The sequence below is a fragment of the Manihot esculenta genome, chromosome 9, assembly GCF_001659605.2.
Source record: "Manihot esculenta cultivar AM560-2 chromosome 9, M.esculenta_v8, whole genome shotgun sequence".
Taxonomy (NCBI): Eukaryota; Viridiplantae; Streptophyta; class Magnoliopsida; order Malpighiales; family Euphorbiaceae; genus Manihot; species Manihot esculenta.
Window position 1 is genome coordinate 24,898,947 of NC_035169.2, and position 18,708 is coordinate 24,917,654.

The 18,708-nt window shown below is 41.7% G+C and overlaps 1 protein-coding gene across 2 annotated transcripts; it reads left to right on the forward strand.

Annotated features, from left to right (window-relative positions):
* The first annotated feature begins 3,409 nt into the window (after positions 1 to 3,409).
* On the forward strand, positions 3,410 to 8,768 carry LOC122724513 (G-patch and R3H domain-containing protein C30B4.02c-like). 2 transcript variants are annotated; one of them, XM_043959681.1, is made up of 4 exons: positions 3,410 to 3,826; positions 7,434 to 7,533; positions 7,604 to 8,430; positions 8,537 to 8,766. In XM_043959681.1, coding segments are annotated over exons 1-3 (918 nt in total). In that variant the 5' UTR covers positions 3,410 to 3,824; the 3' UTR covers positions 8,420 to 8,430; positions 8,537 to 8,766. The 2 variants fall into 2 exon arrangements, with proteins under 2 accessions (XP_043815616.1, XP_043815615.1); XM_043959680.1 differs by having other exon boundaries at positions 3,412 to 3,826; positions 7,604 to 8,425; positions 8,537 to 8,768.
* Positions 8,769 to 18,708: the final 9,940 nt, after the last annotated feature.

The window sequence follows — 18,708 nt, forward strand, 5'->3', positions numbered from 1 at the left end:
GTCATACTAAAACTCTTCATTTAATTTAAAACATAGTTCAGTTCTACTCACCTCTAGTAGACGTTGGAATACCGCTGAACCAGCTAACACTGAGGGCCTCCTTGGTTCCTCGGGTCTGAACCTACATAGGTGGACTCAAATGAGGTACTGACATACTCTAGCATAACTCTAAACATTCCCCCAAAAACCCCCTAAAACATCATAAACATGCATGGAAAAACAAGCAAAAGAAGGCTGGACAGGGGACTTTCGGCGGTAGGTTCGGCAGCCGAAGGTCCCTCCAGAGCCGAAAGTCAGGCACTTTCGGAGGCAGGTTCGGCAGCCAAAAGTCCTTTCCAGAGACGAAAGTCACAACCTTCGGCGGCCGAAACTCCACTCTAGAGCCGAAAGTCCAAACTTTCGGGGGCGGGTTTAGGCAGCCAAAACAACCTCCTCAAGGGGTTCGGCGGCCGAACCTGAGTTCTCCAAGAAGGCAGAACTCGATCCAACCTTAAGTCTCCAGCCTCCAAAACCTCTCCAAAGCATGCATAACTCACCAACAAGCTCTCAAACACATGCATATACCCTTCTCCATGCATATAGGGGGTTTAGAACTAGCTTAAACCCCAAAAACAACACAAATACACACGTATGGCTTATGATCAACATAAACCCTATCCATGCAAACCATGCAAAACCCATGCAAAAACCTCACTTAAACCCTTCAAACACCCTTAAAACAGTAGAAAAGGTGAGGATCCATGCTTACCTCTTGAAGATCGAGAGGATTGATGGTCTTAACCTGGAGTTGCAAGGAAAAACAGATCTAGAACCTCCAAGCCTCACAACTTAGCTTCTTTGCTCAAAAACTTCAAAATCAACATAAAAACAACTTAAAACTTGCTCCACGTTAAAGAAAACCAAGAAATCACCCAAAGGAGGTCAAGAACTCACCTATACCCGAAAAGAGAGAGAAAACTCACCTCAAATCTGGATAAGGACCCTTTTATAGGTGGCTGGTCAACCACCTTCGACAGCCAAAGCTGCCTCCACAGCTTCACCACTTTCGGAAGCCGAACTTGGGCTTCGGTGGAAACGAAAGTATGCCACCTTCGGCGGCCGAAAGTGAAGTTCGGCGGCCGAACCTTACATTTCCCTCCTTGGTCTTTTCTTTTCAGAACTCTAAGTTTTCTTTCTCAAATCACTAAAAACATGTAAAAACATTTTGAAAAACCTTTCTTTTCCCCTTCTAGATAGCTCCGACATCCTTAAATTCTGGATTCCAACGGAGATTCCGCCGGAAAGTAGGAATTATGACGCTAGAGTCTAGCCGGGTATTACATTCTCCCCCCCTTAAGAACATTCGTCCCCGAATGTTCCTCACTAACACATGCCAGGAAGAACATAAGCACATCAACATAACAACATAGAAAGCACATAAAAACGAACCTTAAAAGCGATCAGGGTATTGCTGGAGCATAGACTCCTGCGTCTCCCAGGTACATTCTTCGATATTATGGTGGTTCCAAAGGACTTTCACCATCGGACTTGCCTTATTTCTCAGCTTTCTGATCTGCATGTCTAGAATCCGCACTGGCTGCTCAACATAGGTGAGATCTCCAAGGATCTCTACATCAGGCTCACTAAGAACCTTGCCCGGATCTGACACAAACTTTCGGAGCATAGAAACGTGGAAAACCGGATGAATTCTCTCCATAGAAGCAGGTAAATCTAGCTTATACGATACATTCCCAACCTTCTGCAAGATCTCGAAGGGTCCGATGTACCGTGGTGCTAATTTACCTTTCTTCCTAAAACGAACCACCCCTTTCATTGGAGACACTTTGAGCAACACCAACTCTCCCTCCTGAAACTCTAGATGCTTCCTGCGGACATCTGCATAGCTTTTCTGCCGACTCATAGTAGTTCTGATTCTTTCTCTAATAATAGGCACGACCCTGCTGGTGATCTCAATCAACTCAGGCCCTGCTAAGGACCTCTCTCCAACTTCTTCCTAGCAAACAGGTGACCTGCACTTCCTCCCATAAAGAGCTTCATATGGAGCCATCCCTATGCTAGCATGATAGCTGTTATTATAGGCAAACTCCACCAAAGGTAGATGCTGCCTCCAAGAATCGCTAAAATCTAGCACACACATTCTGAGCATATCCTCAATCGTCTGGATGGTCCTCTCTGACTGTCCGTCAGTCTGTGGATGGAAAGCAGTGCTAAAGTCCAACTTTGTGCCCATAGCATTCTGCAGACTCTGCTAAAACCTGGAGGTGAATTGGGGTCCTCTATCTAACACAATTGAAACAGGAGCCCCATGCAACCTGACTACTTCATCAACAAATACCTGAGCCAACTTATCCACAGAGTAGCCACTCCTGACAGGGATGAAGTGAGCAGATTTGGTCAGTTTGTCCACAATCACCCATATGGAGTCTAGTCTGTTGGACGCTGCCGGTAACCCCACCATAAAATCCATAGCTATGTTCTCCCATTTCCACTCTGGAATCAGCAGTGGGTTAAGCATTCCAGCCGGCTTATGATGTTCCAGCTTCACCCGCTGACATACCTCACAGGCTGACACAAACTGTGCCACCTCTCTCTTCATGGCTGGCCACCAATAAACTCTTTTCAGATCCTGGTACATCTTGGTGCCTCCAGGGTGAACACTGTATCTGGCATTATGAGCTTCCCTCGTAATGTCTCTTTTCAGGCTCACATCATCTGGTACACATAACCTGGTTCCATAACGGAGGATTCCTTTGTTGTCAAATCTGAACTCATCATTGCTGCCTGACTGAACAGTCCTGGCAATCTTTACCAACTCTGGATCCTCGTGCTATTTCTGAGCCACCTGCTCCAGAAACACAGGTGTCACTCTCATCTGAGCGATCAAGGCACCGGTACCAGAAAACTCTAACTGCAGCCCTTCATTCACGAGCTTATAGAATTCTCTCACCACCGGTCTTCTCTCTGCTGAGATATGAGACAAACTGCCAAGTAATTTCCGACTTAGGGCATCTGCCACAACATTTGCCTTACCCGGATGGTACTGAATCGTACAATCATAGTCACTAAGCAGTTCTACCCACTTCCTCTGCCTCAAATTCAACTCTCTCTGACTCAAGATGTACTGCAAGCTTTTATGATTTGTGAAGATCTCGTATTTAACCCCATAAAGGTAATGCCTCCACATCTTGAGTGCAAAGATCACAGCTGCCATCTCTAGTTCATGGGTAGGATAATTCAACTCGTGCTTCTTCAACTGCCTAGAAGCATAAGCAATTACCCTCTCATTCTGCATCAACACACAACCCAGTCCCACTCGGGACGCACACCACAAAAAAATAGGCTATCAGTGACGGATTTAGCGACGGAAATTACTTCCGTCGGAAAAAAAAAATTAGCGACGGAATTAGCGACGGATCAGCGACGAACACTAAAGCTTTATATTTCTGACGGATTTGCGACGGATTAGCGACGGATTTTTAAAATATTAGCGACGGAATTTATTCCGTCGCTAATCCGTCAGAAAATGCAAAAAAATATTTAAAAACCTAATCCATCTCTTTCGGGACTCTTTTTGATTTCAGCCACCATTTTCCTCTCCTCTCTTCTCCTCTCTTCTCCTTATCGCTCCATCCTTCTTCTTGCCGCCGTCGCCGTCGCCGCCTCCATCGCCGCCGCCACTGTCGTTCCCGGGCTATCGCGCGTTGCTGCGCCTCTCTGTAGCTGTTGCTGTTGCCGCGGCTGTGCCGCCATTGCTGGAGCTGCCACCGCTGCCGCCACCACCGTTGCCACTCACCGCCGTTGCAACTGCCGATCGTCGCCACTCCATGTAAGTTATTGAAGGAATGATTGGTTGATCCTAATGTATGCTTGTTATACTAATTTTTAATTTTATATTAATTATTAAAATAATAATTTTGAAAAATATTAGGTGATTACTTAGCCATTGAGTTTGATGGGTTTATTGCTTAATTGTTTGTTTTTATATTATTTATTTATTTATTTGGGGTTTTGAGATTACATGATTATTATGTTACTAATTTTTATAAATTATGAAATATATATTATAATATGTTAAAAATAATGTGAAAATAAATTTATTAGTTATAAAAAAAAAAAATGTGGAATTATGAAATATAGCTTGTGCAGCAGCAAGCTTGCTGCTGCCTTGCTTGTGCAGCAGCAAGCATGCTGCTGCCTTGCTTGTGCAGCAGCAAGCTAGCTGCTGCACAAGCAAGGCAGCAGCTTGCTGCTGCACAAGCAAGGCAAGCTGCTGCGCAGCAGCTTGCTGCTGCTGTGCAGCACAGCAGCTTGCTGCTGCACAGCAGCAAGCTGCTGTGCTGCAGCAGCTGCTGTGCAGCAGCAGTTGCTGTGCAGCAGCTGCTGCTGCACAGCAGCTTGCTGCCTTTTAAAAAATGACCTTTTAAAAAATATATATATATTTTTAATTTTAAGAGAATAAGTCATTTTATAAATTTCAAAATAATAATAATAATAATATATAATTTTATTAATATATATATGTATTGTTAAATTGATTACTTTATGTGCCTTTATTCAACTTTTCTTTGATATGTATTGTTAAATTGATTAGTGTGTTTGATTTGTTAAATTAGTATATAATTAAAGTTGAATTTGTTTATATTTCAGAATATATTTATCATGTCGGTAGATCGTAGATGGATGTATGAGCGACTAGATGAAAATGGCTTTCTTAATTCTGAATTTGAGATTGGGGTGGAGACATTTCTAAACTTTGCCTATGCACAAGTAAGTTTATATGCCAAGATAAAATTCGTTGTCCATGTTCTAAGTGTCATAATAGGAAATTTCAGAATAGGCAAGATGTTACTTATCACCTTTGCAAAAGTGGATTTGTTGGAGGATATACTAAGTGGATTGCGCATGGTGAATCTATCACTCATGAAATAAATTCTGAACAACTTGAGGAACAATCTACTGATTATCTTGCTACAACCAACAATGTCAATGATTATAGAAGCATGGTCATGGAAGCAATGGATATAAATTATGGTACAGTTGGAGTTGGTAGTTCTGAAATGGGCAATCGAACCATGGAGCCGAACTTAGAAGTTTCAAAATTCTATGAATTATTACATGGTGCGGATGTGCCATTATGGGAAGGCTGCAATAATCATACCAAGTTATCTGCTGTATCTCAATTGCTGAACTTAATGTCAGAATTTCACATTAGTCATAGTTGTTTTAATAAGTTTATGGGAACGGTAAAAAGTATGCTACCAGAAGGAAACCTCTTACCAGATAATTTTTATAATACGAAGAAGATGATGTCCACTCTAGGCCTTGGTTATACAAAAATCGATGTTTGTGTAAACAATTGTATGTTGTACTTTCAAGAAAATATCGACAGAACATCATGTACAATATGTGGTCACCCTCGATATAAACCAATACAATCATTTATGGGGCGACGAAAAAAGAGACCATTTAAAGTGTTGCGATATCTACCTTTGATTCCTAGACTCCAAAGACTTTTTATGTCATCCAAAACTGCTCTGCATATGGTTTGGCATGCTTCTAACCAACATGTAGATGGTAGTATGGTGCATCCTGTTGATAGTGAGGCATGGAAACATTTTGATCGCACCCACTCTTGGTTTGCATCTGATCCAAGAAATGTTCGGCTTGGATTATGTACTGATGGATTCAATCCTTTTGGGCAACGGTCTAAACCGTATTCTTGTTGGCCCGTAATTGTTGTAGTTTACAATTTACCTCCATGGATGGCAATGAAAAAACCTTACATGTTTCTGAATATGGTAATTCCAGGTCCTAAAAGCCCTGGAAAAAGCTTGGATGTTTTTTTGAGGCCTTTGATTGATGAGCTGAAATTGTTGTGGCATGAAGGAGTTTGGACTCATGATGCTAATTCTAACCAAAACTTTCAAATGAAAGCAGCATTGTTATGGACAATAAGTGATTTTCCTGCATATGGTATGTTATCTGGATGGAGCACACATGGTAGAATGTCATGTCCATATTGTATGGAAAATAGTAAGGCCTTTATACTTCAGCATGGTGGGAAGCCATCTTTTTTTGATTGTCATCGTCAATTCCTTCCTATTAACCATCCATATCGAAGACAGAAAGATAAATTTAGAAAAGGTTTCATAGAAAAAACTCCTCCACCTTCTCGTATGGCAGGTGATGTTATACAACATCGGGTTAATTTGTTGAGTGATGTTGTGTTTGGAACAACTGCTGGCAAGCAAACAATACCGGGGTTTGGAGTACAGCATAACTGGGTGAAAAAGAGTATATTTTGGGAGCTTCCATATTGGCAATCAAATTTACTTCGACATAATTTGGATGTTATGCATATAGAGAAGAATGTATTTGATAACATATTCTACACAGTTATGGATGTGAATGGCAAATCAAAGGACAATATCAAGGCAAGACAAGATTTGAAAGTCTATTGCAATCGTCCCGAGTTAGAATTGTTGTATAATAATGGTAAAGTGTACAAACCTAAAGCCACTTATTCTTTGAATAAAGAACAGAAACGGTCAATTTGTCAATGGCTTAAGGATTTGAGGTTGCCTGACGGTTATGCTTCGAACATTGCTCAGTCTGTTAGTGTGAATGATTGTAAATTTTATGGATTAAAAAGCCATGATTGCCACATATTGATGCAAAGACTGATACCAATTGCATTTCGTGACATATTGCCTAAAGCAGTTTGGGATGCTTTGACTGAGTTGAGTCATTTTTTTAGAGACATAACTGCAACCACACTCACAGAAGAAAATTTGAATATCTTAGAAAAAAATATTGTTGAGAGCATTTGCAAGATGGAGAAGATATTCCCACCCGGTTTCTTTGACTCAATGGAGCATTTACCTATTCACTTGGCATACGAGGCAAAAGTAGGTGGACCTGTGCAATATCGTTGGATGTATCCCTTTGAACGGTAAATGCAATACTAAATATTTACATATGGTGTATTGTAAATAAATGTCAAATAACCAACTAACAGTCTAATTTTTCTTTTACTAGATACCTCTTTGACTTGAAGAAAAAAGTCAAAAATAAAGCTTCTGTTGAGGGTTCAATTGTTGAGGCATATCTTATTGAGGAAATTTCATCTTTTTGCTCACATTACTTTGAGCCATCTATCTCGACAAGACTAAATAGAGTCCCAAGAAATGATGATGGTGGACATGTAGAACCTATGGGACGCCTTTCGATTTTCACTCATGCAGGTCGACCTTTTGGGCAGTTGGAACATGGCAGAATGTTGTCAAATGAAGAGTACTATGCAGCACATTTATATGTGTTATTGAATTGTCCTGAAATTGATCCGTTTATTGAGTAAGTGATTTAAATTAAGTATTAACATTTTAATCATATAAAATAAAATATGTTACAAAAAAATTAATTTTTTTGTGTAGGATTTTTGATTCTCATTTTCGAGAAACAATACCAAATATCAGCGATCAACAAATTGAGCAAATGCGAGAGCGAGAACTGGCTAATTGGTTAAAAGACTATGTAAGTATTGCAAGTGATGATTTGAGCTTTAGCATTATTGTTGACTTCTAACTTAATATTTCAACATTAGGTGGGAAGGAACGAAGTTGATAACTGCATTTATCAAATAGCTCAAGGGCCCAGCCGAAAAGTACAATCATATAAAGGATATTTTGTGAATGGATTTAAATTTCATCGACATGATTATGGCAGAGAGCGAAAAACATTAAATAGTGGTGTATGGGTCAAAGGAAGTTGTTATAATGAATATGAAAGTGATTACTATGGCTTGCTGAATGAGGTATTAGAATTAGAGTACTTTGGAGAGAAAAACAAGATAATCCTTTTCAAGTGTGAATGGTTTGACACTAATAGAGGGGTAAGGGTCCATCCTCAACATGGTCTTGTGGAAATCAATGTCAAATTAAGGCTAGCATCATCTGATCCATTTATTTTAGCTCAACAAGCTCATCAAGTTTGCTATATTAAATATCCTAAAATCAATAAAGTCAGAGTTGACTGGTGTGCGGTTTTCAAAACCAAAGCTAGGAGCACTTACAATATTGGACCTTCCATGGTTAACAACAATTCAAATGAGCAAAACTCCAATGATGTTGCTTATCAAGAGGATGATGTCTCAAGACCTCAAGAAATTGTACCAACAACCGAACTTGATGATCCCACAATGTTACTTGATTCAAGTAGTATGGTTGAGGTGGATGTTAATGAATTGCAACAAGTGCAACAACCACTTGAAGTGGTGGAAGATGAAGATGAGGATGTAGAGGAAGAGGAAGAGGGAGAGGATGAAGAAGAGGAAGAAGACACTGAAGAGTCAGATGACGATTTAGAAGTTGATGGTATTGATAGTGATGATGATGTCAACTTAGAAGATGATTCTGAATGATACATTGTAAAGTATATCATATTTTTATATATATTCATAGACTTAATATTTGATTATTATTTTTTCTATTGTTTGTCTTTATTGTTAATTAAAACTAATGGACAATTATTTTTTCAGATGCCTCGAAGAGCAGTATCATCTAGAGGTAGAGGACATAGCCAGCAGCTCTCTATGAATGAAACAAATAATCCAACTGCAGATTGTACTTCTCTATCAGATGATTCAACAAATTCATAGATTAGTTTTTAGTTTTATGAATATTGTTAAGTATTATTCATTTATTTTAAATTTTATGACGATTGTTAAGTATTATTATGAACATTGTTAAATATTATGGATTTATTTTATATATTCTGAATATTGTTAAGTATTATGAACATTACTTATAATTATTATGAATGATATTTGATTTATATTCAATATGATTCTTAATTATAAATTATTTGATTATACAGGGAATATCTAAATAAAAACAGGGAACTATTTTTTGTGATTGAATTTTAGCATATTAGCGACGGATTAGCGACGGATTTGTGAGAATTTTTTTTAAATTGTGTTAATATTTCCGACGGATTTCCGACGGATCAGCGACGGAATGTTCACCGGATGAATTGGAATTTCCGACGGATTTAGCGACAAAAGTTTTTCGTCGCTAAATTTTTCCGACTGAATTTTCCGTCGGAAAACCGTCGGAAATTTTTCCGAAGGAGTTAAAATCCGTCGGAAATCCGTCGCTAATATTTCCGACGGAATTGCAATCCGTCGGAAAAAATTAGCGACATGACTTTAAGCGACGGACTTGAGTCCGTCGCAAATCCGTCGCTGAAAGTTTCAGCGACGGATTTTTTACTTTCAGCGACGGAAAAATCCGTCACTGATACCCTGTTTTTTTGTAGTGGCATCACAAAACACTATGAAGTCTTCATTGCTGATAGGCAGAGCTAACACCAGTGCTGAAGTCAACCTTTTCTTGAGCTCTCCAAAACTTTCTTCACATTGGTTAGACCACACAAAAGTCTGATTCTTCTTCGTTAATCTGGTCATAGGAGCAGCGATCTTAGAGAAGTCCTGAATGAACCTCCTATAATAGCCTGCCAAACCCAGAAAACTTTTAATCTCTGACACTGAAGTGGGTCTCGGCCAACTAGCTACTGCTTCTATCTTCTTGGGATCTACCTCAATGCCTTGGTCTGATACAACATGCCCCAAGAAAGAAATGCTCCTTAACCAGAACTCACACTTGGAGAACTTAGCATACAAGCCATGCTCCCTCAAGGTCTGCAACACTAGCCTCAAATGATGGGCATGCTCCTCTGCATTCCTGGAATACACTAAGATATCATCAATGAAGACAATAATGAAGTGATCCAGATACTGACTGAAAACTCTGTTCATGAGATCCATGAATGCTGCAGGGGCATTAGTTAATCCGAACGGCATCACTAGAAACTCATAATGCCCATATATGGTCCTGAAAGCTATCTTAGGCACATCCTCTTCTCTGATTCTCAACTGATGATACCCATATCTTAGATCTATTTTGGAGAAACAACCTGCTCCTACCAGCTGGTCAAATAGATCATCGATCCTGGGTAGAGGATACCTATTCTTGGTAGTGACTTTGTTCAACTGCCTGTAGTCAATACAAAGTCTTAAGGATCCATCTTTCTTCCTTACAAACAGAACTGGAGCGCCCCAAGGTGAGGTACTCGGTCGGATGAAACCCTTATCTACCAACTCTTGCAACTGTTCTTTTAACTCTTGCAACTCAGCTGGGGCCATCCTGTATGGAGGGATAGAGATCGATCTGGTTCCAAGCATGACTTCTATTTCAAACTCTATTTCCCTAGCAAGTGGTAGTCCTGGAAGTTCGTCAGGAAAAACGTCTGAAACTCCCTGACTACGGGCACTGAGGTGGGCTCCCTAACCTGACTATCAAGCTCTCTCACATGAGCTAAAAACCCCTAACAACCCCTCCTAAGCAACCTACGAGCCTGCAGGGCTGATATCAAACCTCTAGGCATACCCCTCCTGTCTCCTCTGAAGACAAACACTGATCCATCCTGATCTCTGAACCTGACTACCTTGTCTCTACAGTCCAAGGTAGCATCATGAGCGGATAGCCAATCCATCCCTAGAATGACATCAAAATCCGTCAAATCTAGAACCACAAGGTCGGTTGGAAGGCATCGTCCCTCAATGAACACAGGACTAAACCGGCAGACTGACTCTGCCACTGATGGATCACACTTGGGCCCACTGACCCAAAGGGGACACTCTAACCCAGAAGCCATCAAACCCACTCTCTCTACGGCTCTCGGTGCAATAAAGGAATGAGAAGCACCAGGGTCCAATAAAGCATACACATCAGAACACCCAATGATGAGATTACCTGACACCACGGTGTTTGATGCGTTAGCCTCCTGCTGTGTCAGAGTGAAGATCCGAGCTGGAGCTGATGGACCTTCACCTCGGGAACCTGCTGAAGAAGAGGCTGCTCCTCTCCCTCTACCTCTACTACTGCCCTAAGTCATGGCTGGAGCTGCTGGCTGAGCCATACTGCCTGAAGCTGTCTGCTGGGACAGTGCCATGAAAGGCGCCCTCGGACACTCCCGAGCCATGTGTCCCTCCTGCCCACACCTGAAGCAGGCTGTAGTCCCAAATCGACACATTCCCTTGTGCGGCTTACCGCACCTCGAACACTCTGCAACTCCTGAACCTGAGTTCGAGCCACTTCCCAAACCCAGACCTGACTTCAACTTGTTCCAGAACTTGTTCTTCTTAACTTTTGTCTTACCCCACTTCTTACTGCCTGAAGCTGTTGCACTCTGAGAAGAGGGATCTAGCTTTCCCCCACCTGGGGTTTTGGAACCTGAAGACTGTGCCCCTGAATGCTTAATTGTCCCCTGAATAATGGCACTAGCCTCCATTTTTCTAGCTACATCCACTATGAAATGGAAGCTCTCCCTCTCTACTGCTAGGATCAGGGAGGAATACCTGGGATGAAGCCTCATGGTATACCTCTTTGCTTTCTTCTGATCTATATCATAAGCCTGACCCGTATACTACAACAACTCCAAGAACTTATCAGTGTACTCATCGACACTCATATCCTCAGACTGCCTCAGCTGCTCAAACTCTATCATCTTTAGCTCTCTGGAACTATCTGGAAAAGCCCACCCAGCAAATTCATTCGCAAACTCCTCCCAAGACATGCTATCCAACCTAGGGTCCACATAATTATTAAACCACTCCTTTGCTTTCTTGCACTTCAAAGTGAACCCCGCCATCTAAATGGCTCTAGTATCATCTGCCCCCAGCTCATCTGCCATCATTTTCACCATTTTTAGATACCCAAACGGATCACCTCCTGTTTTGTACTTAGGAGCATCCAGTTTTAAGTAATATGTCATTTTTACCTTGCTCCTCTTCGGTGAGCTAGGTTCGGGTGTTTGGATAACAGGAACAACTGGTTCTGCTGGTGGCAGAGGAGGAGGTACAACACTTCCTGGATAAGGAGTTGCTGGACTTGGGAAAAAGGGTGAGGGTGGATACATAGGGTACTGTGGATATGGTGGGTAGAACGGAGGATATGGCATGAAGGTGGGATATGGGTTAAAGCTAGAGTAATCTGATGTACCCCCCATCGAATACCCTGGGCCCTGAAAGAAAGGCTGATACTGGGGTGGATAACCAAACCCCGAGGCCTGACCGCCTCCCTGAGACTCACCCATATCCTCTTCAGACATGCCAACACCCACACTTCCTTCTCTCTAGTCCACATCCATAGCCTCCCTCACATCCTCAGGCTCTTCTCCCTAAACTGTTCCTCTTCTGCTTGCATCAAAAGACCTTCTAGGGTTCCTTGATGTACCTTCTCTGCTTGTCCTACTCGACCTTGCCCTTGGCAAAGCAGGGGGACGGGCATTCATGCCTTCATCCTCAGGTGGAACTCCAGTCAATCGTGCAGATCGACGAGTACCTCGCATTCTGACTTCTGAAAACACACAACACATAACATAAACATGAGCATCATATGGTCCATGTGAAAACACATCAGAAATGCACATGCAAAAAGTCATGGCATTACACATCATCAGCAAGACAGGACTCTACATCCTATCCTAGTGGACATGATTATTCCTATTGTGCTTGCCCTTCTTATGACATCTATGAGCCCAACACTCTCTAGGTCCGACCATATGAACCTAGGGCTCTGATACCAATCTATAACGTCCCGGTGACCGGACTGCTACCGGCGCTAGGATCCAGATCGGCTTAAAGCTGCCGGGACCCATAGCAAGCCTACTATGCATTCTGTAAACCTGATAAATCCCATACATGATCAACAATTTCCATAAAAATTTGAAACTTTACATCTACCAAGCTTAACCTGTGCATGCACACAATCTCTGTAAACATAAACCCCATACTCGAGCCCTCATCAAATGCTCTAGTTGGGTCATCATTTCATATCTTAAGCTTAGTCATCAACATATATCATTATAAATCATAATAATATACAAATCATGTACAAAAGGGATTAATCAGTTCTAGGGCCAAGCACAACTCTATCATCATTATACATTACATGACCTTACATCATTTTACAATACATGTCCACTACCACTATTACATAAGCTTTTCTCCTGAAGCAATCCCATGCTATCTTTGGCCCTGCAACCTGGGGGTTAAGGAGAGGGGTGAGCTACTAGAGCCCAGTGAGTAGAGCACCAAGAAAATCAATAAAACATGCCTCCATGAAATGCATCACATCACAAACAAGTCATAGCAAGGATGAACTTGTTACCAATAGTCCTCACACATGCCATAGTGCCAGGGCGTAGCATGGGCTCCTGGTCTTTCTCATAACATAATAATAACATAAAATGACATTCCATCATGCCAGTGGCGTAGAATGGGCCTCTGGTCTTTCTCTTACATAGTGCTAGGGCGTAGCATAGGCCTCTGGACTTTCTCATACATCATGCCCGGGCGTAGAATGGGCCTTGGACTTCCCTCAAGGACTAAAGGATCATCCAACATCCATCCACATCAATAACATATAATGCAATACAATATATTCGTGAGTTCTAATGCAATACAACCTTATATATCCATGGCATTTATGATGCATGAGTCATACTAAAACCTTTCATTTAATTTAAAACATAGTTCAGTTCTACTCACCTCTAGTAGACACTGGAATACCGCTGAACTAGCTAACATTGAGGGCCTCCTTGGTTCCTCGGCTCCGAACCTACATAGGTGGACTCAAATGAGGTACCGACATACTCTAGCATAACTCTAAACATTCCCCCAAAAACCCCCTAAAACATCATAAACATGCATGGAAAAACAAGCAAAGGAAGGCTGGACAGGGGACTTTCGGCGGCAGGTTCGGCGGCCGAAGGTCCCTCCAGAGCCCAAAGTCAGGCACTTTCGGAGGCAGGTTCAGCAGCCGAAAGTCCTTTCTAGAGACGAAAGTCATAACCTTCGGCGGCATGTTCGGGGGCCAAAACTCCACTCCAGAGCCGAAAGTCCAAACTTTCGGGGGCAGGTTTAGGCGACCAAAACAACCTCCTCAAGGGGTTCGGCGGCCGAACCTTGCTTCGGCGGCCGAACCTTTCTTCAGCGGCTGAACCTTGCTTCGACGGCCGAACCTGAGTTCTCCAAGAAGGCAGAACTCGATCCAACCTTAAGTCTCCAGCCTCCAAAACCTCTCCAAAGCATGCATAACTCACCAACAAGCTCTCAAACACATGCATATACCCTTCTCCATGCATATAGGGGGTTTAGAACTAGCTTAAACCCCAAAAACAACACAAATACACACATATGGCTTATGATCAACATAAACCCTATCCATGCAAACCATGCAAAACCCATGCAAAAACCTCACTTAAACCCTTCAAACACCCTTAAAACAGTAGAAAAGATGAGGATCCATGCTTACCTCTTGAAGATCGAGAGGATTGATGGTCTTAACTTGGAGTTGCAAGGAAAAATAGATCTAGAACCTCCAAGCCTCACAACTTAGCTTCTTTGCTCAAAAACTTCAAAATCAACATGAAAACAACTTAAAACTTACTCCACGTTAAAGAAAACCAAGAAATCACCCAAAGGAGGTCAAGAACTCACCTATACCCGAAAAGAGAGAGAAAACTCACCTCAAATCCGGATAAGGGACCCTTTTATAGGTGGCTGGTCAACCACCTTCGGCAACCAAAGCTACCTTCACAGCTTCACCACTTTCGGAAGCCGAACTTGGGCTTCGGTGGCAACGAAAGTATGCCACCTTCGGCAGCCGAAAGTGAGGTTCGGCAGCCGAAAGTGAGGTTCGGCGGCCGAACCTTACATTTCCCTCCTTGGTCTTTTCTTTTCAAAACTCCAAGTTTTCTTTCTCAAATCACTAAAAACATGTAAAAATATTTTGAAAAACGTTTCTTTTCCCCTTCTAGATAGCTCCGACATCCTTAAATTCCGGATTCCAACAGAGATTCCGCCGGAAAGTAGGAATTTCGACGCCGGGGTCTAGTCGGGTATTACACACTTTCCCTTCTGCATTCAATGACTGCGCTCCACTTCCTCTTCTGCAATCCGCATGCCTCCTTCGTTCTGGAGAATTTGCAATGCGATTCTTTCCTTTTCAGCACTTTGGACAGCCTCTTCACTAATTAGGAAGCATGTATGACCTAGGGCAGCACTTTCAACTATAAAAAGACACATAAGGAGCCTCCACACAACCTTTACACTCCACCTTGGAGACACCTATGGGATTCACATCTCTTCTTCTACCTTTCTTCTTTTCTTTTATTTTTTTATTTTTGTTTCAGCCATGAGAGGCTGAAACCTTTTATTCTAGTTGAAGATTAGGTGATACTTTAGTTGTTTTATGGATTGGGACACTTGATCAAACATTGTTTATCTTTTGTTATTCAATATTCATACAATCTCATGCTTAATTCCATTATTGCTTTGTTGTTTTGATCAATATGGCCAATTGATTCTTGATTGCAAGGTAATAATGTAACGACCCGAAAATCGGACCGCTACCGGCGCTAGGATCCAGGTCGGCTTAAGGCCGCCGGGACCCGTAGTAAGACTAACATGCAACCTGTAAACCTGTTTAATCCCATACATGATCAACAACATACATAAAAATTTAAAACTTTTCCTTGCATTCATACACCAAACTCAACCTGTGCATGCACTAAACATAATCATAATCATAACCATGACCCCTCTGTGGGATCTCATCAATGCCCCAATGGGCGATACAATATATATTGAGTTGGTTGACATAAACATCTAAGATCATGTATTAAAAGGGATACCTTACACATAGAGTCAAGCACAATCTCTAATCCTCAATATCATTATTACATGACATGACTACGTAAGACATTACATTACAATTTCATCATATCCACACGCTATCTATTATAAACACATGACTTCATTACTCTTGCGGACCTCCTGGTCTACCCTGTACCTGCAAACCTGGGGGTTAAGGGGAAAAGGGGTGAGCTACAAGAGCCCAGTGAGCAGAATAATAAAACATTTATATTAAAAGTTCATGGAATGCGTCACATCACAACTAATCATATAAAGGATGAACTTGTCACCATTTAGCCCTCTACATATTCCAATCATGCCAGGGACGTAGTGCAGGCCACACCTGGTCTTTCTCTTATACATAACATAACATACATAACCAATGGTGTCGGGGGCGTAGTGCAGGCCACATCCGGTCTTTCTCTTACATAGTGCCAGGGGCGTAGTGCAGGCCACACCTGGACTTCCATATCATATCATCACGTCATGACATATGAGGGCTAATGGATCATTCAACATTCATCCGCAGCAACAACATATTATGCAATGCAACATATTCGTGTAACTAGTGCAATCAACCTATTACATATAAACATGATGCATGAACATGCTTTAAGCATTTAATTTCGTAAAATAAAAGATTTAGTTTAGTTCTACTCACATCTGGCTAGCTCTGACACTGACTGAAGCAGCTGACTCACTGCTGAGCTCCTCGGTTCCTCGGGTCCGAACCTACACAGGTGGACTCAAATGAGGGACCAAACAACTAGAACATAACTCTAAAAACATCCCCCAAAAACCCTCTAAAACTCCTCAAAACATCCAAGCAAAAACATGCAAAGGAAGGCTGGACAGGGCACTTTCGGCGGCAGGTTCGGCGGCAGGTTCGGCGGCTGAAAGTCCCTTCAGAGCCGAAAGTCAGGCAGGTTCGGCGGCACCTTCGGCGGCCGAAACTCCCAAACAGAGACGAAACTCATGCATGTTCGGCGGCACTTTCGGCGGCCGAAACTCCCAGACAGAGACGAAAGTCCTCTTTCGGGGGCAGGCTTCGGCAGCCGAAAGGCTTGCCTCCCAGGCAGGTTCAGCGGCCGAAAGTCCTTCGGCTGCCGAACCTGGTTTCTGCCAAAGGGCAGAAACTTGGTTCCTCATGCATATTTTCCTCTCAAAACCATCCAAACATGCATTTCTCCTAATCTACAACATACATACTCAAGCATGCAAGTTCCTAGGGGCATCAAACTACCTTAAACCCCATCTACAACACATCAAGCATCCACATTGCTCATAAGCACATATAAAACCCATAAACCTAACCATGAGCTAAACATGCATTCTACCCCATAGATCTACTTAAAACTTACTTAAAACATGCCATAAGCTCAAGATCGGTCCTTACCTCTTGAAGATCGAGAGAAGAACGACCCTAGCTCGGAAAATGGGAGAGAGAGAGTTCCTTGAACCTCCAAGCTCCAAAACTTGCTTAAAAGCTCAAAACCTTCAAAATAAAGTTGCAAACTCATAAAAATCATGAAGAATGGAAGGAAGAAACTCAAGATCGGTGAGGGACGGCGGAGAGCTCACCTTGGCCGAAAATGGGAAAAAGCTCGCCCATTTTCGGCTAAGGGACCCCTTTATAGGTGGCTGGCCAGGCCACGTTCGGGAGCTGAAAGTGCCTCCGCATGCATGCCATGTTCGGCGGCCGAACTTGAGGTTCGGCGGCCGAACCTGGACTTCCCTCACTTATGCTTTCGGGGGCCTAAAGTACTCCCGAAGTGCATGCATGTTCGGCGGCCGAACCTGAGTTTTCCTCCAAGGTTGTTTTCATGCAAAAACTCATTTCCTTTTTACTTAAAATCATGAAATACATTAAAACATTTTATGAAAACATGTTTCTACCCTACCAGAGGCTTCCGACATCCGAGATTCCACCGGACGGTAGGAATTCCGATACCGGAGTCTAGCCGGGTATTACAAATAATATGTTAGTTTGGATAATTTTTAGTCCGTAATTACTGGAATTATTCAAACATAAGAACACTTGGTGTAAAAACTAAGGAAATTGTATGATCTAGCAACATCTCATGCGTTTGAGTAGTTAGGATTGGATCTCTCTCTTTCTTCATGCAATTAACAATTGTGTGATGCCTAAGGCCCAAGGACGTTCCTTGGCAATTTGTTAATTAGTAATTAATTAGAGGACGTTCCTAATTGGTTTAATCATAAGGAGAGAAATGGTGGTGAGAAGCGTCTTCCATCTCCATAACTAATCTATTGAATCAATCAAAAGAAACTAAGTGTCAATGATCAATCCCAACAACTGAAGTGGATCAAATTCTTCAACTAGAGCTTTCTTATTATTTATTTCTCTTTTATTTTATTATTTATTTCTCTTTTATTTTATTATTCGCTTATTTTAATTGCTTTCAGTAGTTTGTTAATCAAATCAATCTCAAACCCCCCATTTTACTTTTACTGCAATTTATTTTTATTCCGCTTTCAGTTTATCTCGTTTTCAGTTTTATCTCGTTTCAGTTTGTTTTGCTTTCAAATTATTTTACTTTCAGTTTTATCTCGTTTCAGTTTGTTTTGCTTTCAGTTTATTTTGCTTTCAGTTTATTTCGCTTTCAGTTTATTTTGCTTTCAGTTTTATCTCGTTTTAGTTTATCTCTTTTTCAGTTTATTTTTGTTTCAGTTTATTTTATTGGTCTTGATAAGGAAAATAGGTAAGTTCTCAATTCCCTGTGGATTCGATCCTTTCACCACTATCTATAGTTGTAAAATTATTGATAACCGGAAAGGTTATTTTTGACCGAGTCACAGGGGGACGGGCATCCATGCCCTCATTTTCCAGTGGAGCTCCTGTCAATCTAGCGGATCGACGTGAGCCTCTCATCTTGCTTCTGAAAAACAACATATACACATAAACATTAACATCATATGGTTCATGTGGA